The following is a 10,343-nucleotide window of genomic DNA, read 5'->3' on the forward strand; positions in this document are numbered from 1 at the left end:
AGAGAGGGAGGGAGGGAGGAAGAGAGGGAGGGAGGGAGGAAGAGAGGGAGGGAGAGAAGGATGGTGGGAGAGAGAGAGGGAGGGAGGGAGGGAGGGAGGGAGGGAGGGAGGAAGAGAGGGAGGGAGGAAGAGAGGGAGGGAGGAAGAGAGGGAGGGAGGAAGAGAGGGAGGGAGAGAAGGATGGTGGGAGAGAGAGAGGGAGGGAGAGAGGGAGGGAGAGAGGGAGGGAGAGAGGGGAACAGAGAGAAGGAGACAGGGAGGAGAGATACACTGAGTCGTCGTTTCGTGGGCACCGTGTCAATTGCACACATAGGTGGGGTGTTTTTCGAGGGCGGCGGATGTCGTTTGTGGGCGGTGGGCATTTTTCATGGGCGGCGGTCGTCGTTTGGGTTTGCTGGGTGTTTTTTGTGGGCGGCGGACGTCGTTTGTGGGCGCTAGGCGTTTTTTGTGGGCGGCGGATGTCGTTTGGGTGTGCTGCGTGCTTTTCGTGGGCGGCGGTTGTCGTTTGCATGGGCGGCGGCTGTCGTTCATGGGCGCTGGGCGTTTTTTGTGGGCAGCGGTTGTCGTTTTTGTGGGTGGCGGGCGTCGTTTGTGGTGGTGGGTGTTACGGTCGTCGTTGGCGGGTGGGAGCGGGTCGTTGCTGTCCCTCGTCTTTCTTGTTTGTCGTGTCGGCGGGCGCTCGTGGTTCGTGGGTGGTTGTCTTGTCCGTGAGTGTGGTCGTCGTTGCGTGCCGTGGTCGTTTGTTGTCGTCGTTTGTTGTCGTCGTCTGTCGTGGCCGTTGTGGTTGTCGTGGTCGCGTGTTGTCGTGGTCGCGTGTTGTCGTCGTCCGTTGTGGTCGTGGTGGGCGACGTGTTCATGGTGGGTGAGCAAGAGGGTGGTGATGGTGGTGTTGTCGAGTGTTGTTGGGTTTGGGCAAAATTCCCACTCGCGGAATTCGCCGACGTCCTTTCTAGGAAGGAGGTCAGTACGTTGGTATATAGAGCATATAATAATGACCTATAGTAATGCTTTCCTAGTGTAACTGGTAAAGTGCTTGTCTCTATAGTATTGTCCCTATGTCCATAAGGTTGAGAGTTCAATTCTGTCAGGTTGCGCTTTTTTTAATATTATATAATAACAACAACAGTGACAAACTGCTGGTCCTACTGGGCTCCCTGTCCCCGGAAATTCCTACTGGACTCCTACTGGACTCCTACTGGACTCCTACTGGACTCCTCGGTAGGAATTTACTAGGACTCCACTAGGACTAGGATACAAAATTTGTATGGTGATCAGCCAACATAAAATGTGTCCCAGTCCTAGTCCAGTCCGGTAGGATTCCGGGAATCCAGTAGGAGTCCAGTAGGAATAGGTGGGGGAGAGTAAAGAGCTCCTGCCTGTGCAAAGGAGTCTGGGCAGGAAGCTGTTGAAGTAGAGTCAGGCAGGGAGAAAGAGTCAGGTGGCCCAAGGAGGATGACAACCAAGCAGAGTCAATGCCCAAAGCAGAACAAGATGGCGAAAAGGGCTATAGATCGAGTTCTTGCAGGTCAGGTAGCGACTTCAGTGAAACCGAGGAGGTGAAGGCGCGTCAATGTGAATGGGCTCGCAAGAACAGACAGAGCCATGATGAGATGGATACTGCAGAAGAGGAGGAGGATGATGAGAGGAGGATGGAGGAAGAGGATGAGCAGGACAGGCATTGAATGAGTAAGAAAAAGGGTTAGAAGGGGCATTCAAGTGCCACTTGCAGCAATAAATTGGGAGAGGACCAGGTTTCATGGGGTCAACAACGTAAACATGTTGCAAGGAAGTCAAAGGACAATAGGGGCTCAACCCCAAGTGAGAACTTTGTGCAAAAACTTCGTCAGCTTGTCAAGAGCAAGCTACCAGCACAAAGGCCTTCAGCAGAAGGTGAAGGTTCAGATGTGGATGAGGACCATCCTTCCAAAGACAATGGGGGCTCAGACCCAAGTGATAACTTTGCACAAAAACTACATCAGCTAGCCATGAGCAACCCACCAGTGCAAAGGCCTTCGGCAGAGGGTGAGGGTTCAGATGTGGATGAGGAATGTCCTTCCGAAGTGCCCACTGCACACCCTGTCACGAGCACAAAGGCTTTGGGGAAAAGGCAAGATGATCCAGCAGAATCAATGAAGTGTGGCCCATTCACAGCTCATGAGACTCAACTGGCGATGGAACTCGCGGATACCATTGTCGTGCATTGTAAGAACATGGGTTGCACACCTGAGTCTGTGCTGTGTAAAGGAGGGTTCAATGTGTCCCTTTCTTGGGAAGTGTCGTGTTGGGACATATGGCAAATGTACCTGTGTTACCAGCCTTACAATCCAAGAAAAAGTAAGCACATAGACTCATTGTTCATCTTGAGGTCTGATGTTGTATTCAGGTGAAGGGTCATGGGTTACTCAGGCTGCTGCCATGTACAACAATATTGTGGAGAAGTTGTCACCGGAACAGATGGATAAATTTGTGGAGGAGATGGGGGCTGAGTTAGCTGAGCTCAGGCCTGAGATGGACAGGCAAGAATTTAAGATAACAAAAACAGCACTGAAGCAAGTTCAAGACTTGGTAAGTCTTCAGCCTTTTTTCTTGAGCTGCTTTCTAATGATTCCTGATTTTTAGGCAATGGCCCTGGGATGTGCCGATGTCGACATGATTGGGATCATCATTCCACAGGATCCTGTCACCAACCAAGCCATGACAGTCCTTACAGGGAATGCACATCTTCAGGGTGTCATTCAGCACTGTCAAGCAGATATCAAACAGATGCTTCATCATTTAACAACACTCCTTAAGTAAGTTCTGACCTTGACTTGCTTAAAAATTATATTTATTGACATTAACGTTGAAGGGGAATGGATTCAAAGATGATCACACCGAAGTCTGTAAACTTGGCACAGTTGCTGGGTCAGGATGTTGCCAACATTCTGCAAATTGATGAAGTGTTGTTACCAAAGTCCCCCACTATGCCAGGCAGACTGAAAAAACTGTCAAAACCATTGACAAAAGCTTCTAAGATTGTGAAAGTTGTAGCCAACCCCATTGACCTCGATCTTAACCTTCCAATGACCGCCACGCCTGCAGCATATTGGGAGTGCTGCCACACAGAAATATCAAGAGATTGCACTCGAAGATGTGTCCCCCAGCTGTTGAAGTTCCAAATGGGTATGTCGTCTTCTGTTCCATGGTTTGGCTGGAGGCTCACTGGGGTGAAGTGGAATGGGCAGCACCAGAGGTAGCAGCAGGCTCTTCGGTGTGGGCAAATTTTTTGACCCATTGCCATGATGTGGAAATGGTCCTCAAGCGATGGCCCTGCAAGGAGCCTTTCCCTGGTGTGAAAGGCTGGTCCATCAGCGATATCAGTTCACCTGGAATCACTGTTATGTTCACGTACTTGATGAGCAAGGATGATGAGTTGAAGGCTTTGGCTCCTTGTATTGTGGCATGGTCTGACAGTAAGTTCCACTTACATCACACAACATCATCTGATAGAATGGCTCTAGATCATAAGTCTCTGGATGAAGGGAGTGAAGAATGGCTGGAGATACCTATCATCATGGGAGTTATGGAGTCGGGGGAGGTGAAGGTCTTGGCCTGCATCAAAAACTGTCAGCCCAAAGTCCACAATGCTGTGCAACAAAAAGATGGTGGGCTGGATGTGGCACCTCTCCTTCAAGCGAGAGCTCGCAGTCAGGCGATCAACAAGAACACATTGAAAGTTACCAAGAAGAAGACAACCAAATCCACTCAATCCAATGCTCAGAAATGCAAGTTATGTGAGGAGCCCAAACCTCAACCCAAAGTGATATATGTTGAGGACCCCCCTTCAGACAATGATAGTGCCAACGACTCTTGACCTCCAGTACCGACAAAGCTTGTTTGCCGTTGGGGAACATCAACCAATTGGCAGATCCGTTTCCACAGCAGCCATGTGAGCCCAAACCTCAATCAAAAATGGTATACAACATAGAGGATCACCCTTCTGATGAAGAAATGGCTGACGGGACTCGCTCTGCGGTGAACTCCCTGACAGCCTCCCCTCCTGCTAAGCAAGTGTGCTGCAAGGATACGTCAAATGAAGCAGCAGGTTCGGTTCAACAGCAAGCACACAATTACCATGGTATGTCACATGCTCTTGGTCCATGCAATGAAAGTCGCTCAGAGGTTTTAGGTGCAGGTTCTCACCAACAGAAAGCACAAGACCTCTGTGTCGCATACCAGCATCAGGTCTGTGCACCTGAGGACAGTGACCCAGAGGCCTCATGAACCATGAATCCACATACCAGGCCTCAGCACCCACGGCCTGAACAGAACAACAGTAGCTCAGAGCCAGTGCATAAACCCTGTGGCACTTTGCAGCGACTGAGCACCCAAGATGAGGCTGCCTCAGACCACGTGGGGGGCTTTCAGTTCAGAGCCCCTCAGGCCCATTACTATAACGACGTCAACATGCACAATGAAGAGGAACACAACACATATATGGAAGACTATCACCATCCAGTTCAGATGGACAACCAACACCTCTGACTTCCCCCTCAATTCACAAATAATCAGCTTCTTGGCCAACACCCACAACAATACAGGCCATCTGGCTTTGGTGGAAGGGGGCGTGGTGGCCACCCCCAATATTGAGGATATCCTCATCCTTATGATTTTGGTGGGTACTATGAGGGCCATGGTTTCTGATTGTTTGTCATTGGAAGGGGACATCAATTACTTCACTGAATGTGTGATGTGCAGGGGTAACCCTGGGGTCAACTCAGGCTGACCCTGACCCTTACCCTCCAAAACCCTTGACCCTTGGCTGGGGTCAAGGGTTTTGGAGGGTAAGGGTAAGGGTATCTCAGGGGTTGGAGGGTAAGAAACCCCCATCAGTATTTCTACACTCCGCTTGTCACGACTTGTTTGGACTTGTTTTGACTTGTACAAGTCCAAATGAGTCTAAACGAGCCACAAGTGACCAGCTGACAAGTAGATCCAAAAAACTCACAAGTTCCGTTGAAAAGTTGCCTCACAAGCTGTAACAAGCCGGCAAGTCAAGACAAGTAACCCAATATTAAACATTTTAAAACATTTAGAATAAAAGAATAGTTATATGTCATTGTATAGCAAAAGTAGTAAATATTCCGATATTAATGAGTGAATGTGTGCTGTGATAATGGGTATCTAGTGAAATGAGGGGTTATGAAGAGCTAATGTTGATTAAAGAGTGTGTGAGAGAGGCAGGGAAACATCCAAATATCCATATTAATTGTCTTCAGGGGGCAGGCTGCTTGGGATGTAAAGAACTCGACGGCGCTTCTGGAGGGAAGACGCGCCAGGGTTAACCTTTTTGACCTTTTGAGACTCAATCGCGAAACCACAGGCGGCCATCAGCTCGGACCAACGGCGCTCGCTAAACAACTCGAAGTTTGCCATGTAGTCAGCGACGAGGTGGCCAACGTGTTCTTGTGAGAAATCCCCTGACGGCTTGACAAATACCCCCGTTGAAAATGATAAGAATGCGCATTCGACCTACAAAGAGTTATTAGATGTTAGACAAATGTAATAGTCAATTCACGTACTGCTGCTGCTGTGAGTGCAAAAAGTGCCTTTGGGCGACCAAAATTGCCGAGCGATGCGTTAAGATATTGAAGGAAGGGGGTGGCGACATCGATAATGAACTGGGATTGGAATAATCCTCGTGGAGGCTAACAGAAGTCAGCGGGTTATGACAGTCATAACAAGCTTACTTACCATATACCCGGGATCGTCCTCGGTGTACTGCAGAAATGATGGTACTTCCCACAACGCCGGCCCATCTTCCCTAGTTGCCCACCTGATGTACCGGCCAATCGCTGTGGGGTTACGGTCGTACTCCGCTTGTGCAAAGAATGCCTTGATAACCTTGAGGCTGTTCCTGCCGATGATTGAGCACTTGTCGCAAAGTTGATCGTAGGCCTGAGGTCAAATAATTAGTGGGACATCTATTCCGAAGACATAAGAACTTACCAATTGGCAGAGCTTGCTGCCACACATAACTTTGTAGTTATTACCAGGGTATAGGAGATTCAGAACGTTTTGAATGGTATTGACGAGATTGGGGCCCTTTGAAAATGGACCAAAGGGGTCGTCTGATGCGAAGAGGCAGTGATAGAGAGTGGGAAGGAAGCGAGTGGTCCACTCAGCTTGGACAAAGTGTGGAAGTTCCTTCAGGGAATCAGACGAAACGAGTATTGGTGATGAATGAGCAACGTCCAAGGGCCCAGGGCTAGATTCACGCTTCACGAGATTAGTACGAGTGGTGGAGGGTTTCGTGGATTTTGGGGCCTTCGACATTTGCTGAGCTGGCTTCGAAGGGGTCGCATAGTCCTTAGGAGCCGTGACATTAAGTAGCTGAGATGAAGTCAGAGTAAGCACTGAAAAAGATAAAATGAAAGCACACATCATTTGTCCGTACACCCCGTCCCCCTTTCACATGAGCCAGAGACGGCTGCACCGCATCGGCGTCATCATCGCCCAGACCTCCAAAGTCAAAAGCATTCACATCGGAATCTTCTTTCGTCGTCGGCTTTGAGTGGGATGCGGTCTTCAAGCGGGGGCCTTTGGCTGAGGCGAGAACGGAGGGCTTGGTCTGCCAACCTGGAACCAAGCCTGCAAGTTTGCGTGTTCCTTCACTGTTGATCGTCACATGATGAGCATTGATAAGCAACTTGAAAGGCAAACTCACCTTGTCTTTACCAAAGCGGAGACTGCCTTCTTCTTATCTTTGAGCGCATCCAGTGCCGCTCGTGTGTCGCCTTTCGCTTTCTTGTTCTTTGGGACCTAATATCAGGTAAGTTTTGAAAGATTGTCACACAAGGAACTGACTTTGATTGATTTCGCAGATGATTTGGCAGTGTCTTGCTCGACAACGTCTGTGAGAAGCTCGTCGTCGATGTCAATGGGTACGTCCTCCACAGAGAAATCTTCAACGGGGAAGAATTCCTCATCGTTGTTGATAGGGTCTTCATCATACAACCTGGAGCGGTCAGCCAAGCAGGCGATTGAGACGCGTCGCTCTTGTGCTGCCTCTTCCTCCTCGTCCAATTCCATTTGGGCGGCGATCTCCAGCTTCTCTCGTTCGATCTCTGCCAGCCGTAACCTCCTCTGCTCCTTCCGAGCTTCGTCTTCTGCCACCTGCTTGGAACTTCGCTTTGGGCGTGGTTTGTTGATTGCCCCTGGGTTGACAACGCGGTTCAGGCGATCTGGAAGTGGGTCACGAGGAGCCACCTTAGGTTTGCATTTGGGGACTGCAGGACTGACACCTATGGATGTATCAGCAAGTTCGGGTGGAACATCTCGTCCTGTACTGGACACTTTGGCTTTTTTCAGTGCGGAAACGTTGAGAGTGGGCTCATCCTCAAACCCATCTTCACGAGATCGCTTGGTATGCTCGGCATTGGCTGTGTCGATGTTGGCCTGGTTTGCTGCTTTCGCGGTATGGGAACGTCTTTGCATGGGAAGTGACGGAAAGTAACGAATGTGGTGGTGGTCAAGGGGAAAATATCAAGGGGAAAATGGGGACATACCTCAGCGCAAGTTTCATATGCACATCCACGTGTTTTGGTCACCAGCTCCTGACTCCTGAGCAAGTGGAGCCACTTTTTTTTGTTGATTCTTCTCTCCTATACGTCGCTACATCAATCGATTCTTTTCCCTCCCCCCCTCTTGCCCATCGCTCTTCCTTCCTTCAGCATCAAATGCCTTCCTACTCATGCAGTGACTGTATTCGAACATTCCACAACCCAAGCGGTCTGACACAGCATCGCAACACACATCATCGGAATATCACGCCACCCTCTGACGATGAAACTGAACACGATACTTCTTACACATATTTCCGGTACCCCCTTTTGACTGGTAAGGACATTACTTTAGTGGGAATCCCATACTGACTGCCTTCCAGCTTTGCCGTGCGATGAAAATGGGGTTCAACTTCCACCCCATGCTCTACCACCTGCACTGCATCCCCAGAATGATGCTGACGACAATTTTTCTTGGGCTCCCTTTGAAGACCGCGTTGCGTTCGACTTCGCTAATCTTCATTTCGTTGAGATGCAAAGCGACTGGTGGCTACCACTTTTATGATTAATCTATGACAACTGTCCAAGAGCCATTGTGTATAATGCCACAGGTTTTATGAAAGGCATCTCATTAGGATTGCCCATCTATTTCATTCAATTTATCACTGGAATCTTTCATAAGTTATAGACAAGGATAATGAGATATCATGGGGATATTTCATTAGGCTCTTTGGCCCTTTCATTATCATTTCTGAGACTTTTCATTAGGATATTTCATTAGGCTCCTGCGCTTTTTCATTACCATTTCATAGAATTTTTATTAGGAATTTTCATTAGGATATTTCATTAGGCTCCTGCGCTTTTTCATTACCATTTCTTAGAATTCTCATTAGGATATTTCATTAGGCTCCTGCGCTTTTCATTATCATTTCTTAGAATTTTCATTAGGATATTTCATTAGGCTGCTTCGCTTTTTCATTACCATTTCTTAGAATTCTCATTAGGATATTTCATTAGGCTCCTGCGCTTTTTCATTATCATTTCTTAGAATTTTCATTAGGATATTTCATTAGGCTCCTGGCTTTTTCATTACCATTTCTTAGAATTCTCATTAGGATATTTCATTAGGCTCCTGCGCTTTTTTATTATCATTTCTTAGAATTTTCATTAGGATATTTCATTAGGCTGCTTCGCTTTTTCATTACCATTTCGTAGAATTCTCATTAGGATATTTCATTAGGCTCCTGCGCTTTTTCATTATCATTTCTTAGAATTTTCATTAGGATATTTCATTAGGCTGCTTCGCTTTTTCATTACCATTTCTTAGAATTCTCATTAGGATATTTCATTAGGCTCCTGCGCTTTTTCATTATCATTTCTTAGAATTTTCATTGGGCTCCTGCGCTTTTTCATTATCATTTCTTAGAATTTTCATTAGGATATTTCATTAGGCTCCTGTGCTTTTTCATTACCATTTCATAGAATTTTCATTAGGATATTTCATTAGGCTCCTACGCTTTTTCATTACGATTTTTTATATTTCTCATTAGGATATTTCATTAGGCTCCTTGGCACTTTCATTAGATTTTCTTGGAATTTTCATTGGGATATTTCATTCAGCTCCTTGACCCTTTCATTACCTTTTCATTGAATTTTCATTAGAATGCTTCTTGGCGCTTTCATTAGGATATTTCATTACACTCCTTGACCATTTCATTAGATTTTTCATTGGGAGATTTCATTGGGGCATCTGGCCCTTTCATTACCATTTCTTTTAGGATATTTCATTGAGCACCTTGATGATTTCATCACTTCTCATTAGGCTCCCTGGCACTTTCATTACTATTTCTTAGATTTTTCATTAGGATATTTCATTAGGCCCTTTGGCACTTTCATTACCGAAAACTATATAATAATGATGATATGTATCACATGGGTTGTTGGGAGGGTGGTCACATGACCAATTACCAAAAATAGTCAAAAAGCGAAAGTTGTACCCCTGCACTGTAGCTTCCCGAATCTGGTTGAATTATGTTCTGAAGTGCTTCTGTTGTGGAGATATGAGGTAAAGGAATTCCAAAAGCGTCGTGTTTTTTTTGGTTTTTTGCATTTTTCTTCATGAAAACAAAACCAAATAACATGATTCCAACACATTTAGAAAGCTAGATGAAAGGGCAACAAATATCATATTGTGGGAAATTTGACCAAAAAGGAAGGTGCATTCCCTAAAAGAGCAATCAACACTGACAGACTACAAGAGTCAGATATAGACTACCAAGTTTACTGATAGACTACAAAAAAGTTGGACATAGGCTACAAAGTTTACTGATAGACTACAAAAGACTACAAAAGTCAGACTTAGACTACAAAAGCTTGGACTTAGAGTACAAAATTAGGGTTACATTAAAAGGTTTTGTAGTGTCCGCTTTTTCATTAGAAAAGTTTATAGTGTCCGCTTTTTTAGACTACAAAAGTTTGTAGTGTGTGCCTTTTCATTAGAAAAGTTTGTAGTGTCCGCTTTTCAGACTACAAAAGTTTGTAGTGTCCGCTTTTTCATTAGAAAAATTTGTAGTGTCTGCTTTTTGAGGCTACAAAAGTTTGTAGTTGACATATAGTTTATAGTGTCCTTGACTCTGTATAGGTTATGGGGATGAGGTTAAAGGATTGACATGATTTTACATATTGCCTTTGCTGCAGCATTTACTTTTGACATCATGTACAAATTGTCTTTCACATCAAGAAAGGCTATTCTATGAGCTATCAGACAATTTGTACATGATGCTATCAATATGAAGGCATAGA

At 46.2% G+C, this 10,343-nt stretch overlaps 3 protein-coding genes across 3 annotated transcripts in view; 1 reads left to right on the top strand and 2 right to left on the bottom strand.

The window, feature by feature from the left end:
• Positions 1 to 1,679, bottom strand: part of LACBIDRAFT_324387 (uncharacterized protein) — a gene marked incomplete at both ends in the record, with an annotated part of 2,233 nt that extends 554 nt beyond the window's left edge. The window contains 2 exons of the mRNA XM_001877888.1: positions 310 to 949; positions 1,597 to 1,679. Of these exons, the coding sequence (XP_001877923.1) occupies positions 310 to 949; positions 1,597 to 1,679 (723 nt within the window). The remainder of the gene's footprint in view (positions 1 to 309; positions 950 to 1,596) is intronic.
• Positions 1,680 to 1,985: 306 nt separating this feature from the next.
• On the top strand, positions 1,986 to 4,743 carry LACBIDRAFT_324388 (uncharacterized protein; the record flags this gene model as incomplete). Its single annotated transcript, XM_001877538.1, has 11 exons — positions 1,986 to 2,334; positions 2,384 to 2,565; positions 2,620 to 2,792; positions 2,849 to 3,162; positions 3,213 to 3,452; positions 3,501 to 3,773; positions 3,861 to 3,928; positions 4,031 to 4,117; positions 4,175 to 4,224; positions 4,504 to 4,654; positions 4,738 to 4,743. 11 exons carry the CDS (start codon positions 1,986 to 1,988, stop codon positions 4,741 to 4,743), a joined length of 1,893 nt encoding a protein of 630 aa, XP_001877573.1.
• A 501-nt stretch (positions 4,744 to 5,244) lies between these two features.
• On the bottom strand, positions 5,245 to 7,476 carry LACBIDRAFT_314143 (uncharacterized protein; the record flags this gene model as incomplete). The annotated part of the gene is made up of 7 exons (XM_001877889.1): positions 5,245 to 5,511; positions 5,562 to 5,687; positions 5,734 to 5,937; positions 5,989 to 6,372; positions 6,422 to 6,653; positions 6,707 to 6,801; positions 6,847 to 7,476. The coding sequence occupies 7 exons, from the start codon at positions 7,474 to 7,476 to the stop codon at positions 5,245 to 5,247; spliced, it is 1,938 nt and encodes a 645-aa protein (XP_001877924.1).
• Positions 7,477 to 10,343: the final 2,867 nt, after the last annotated feature.

This window comes from Laccaria bicolor, genomic scaffold (genome assembly GCF_000143565.1).
Source record: "Laccaria bicolor S238N-H82 LACBIscaffold_5 genomic scaffold, whole genome shotgun sequence".
Taxonomy (NCBI): domain Eukaryota; kingdom Fungi; phylum Basidiomycota; class Agaricomycetes; order Agaricales; family Hydnangiaceae; genus Laccaria; species Laccaria bicolor.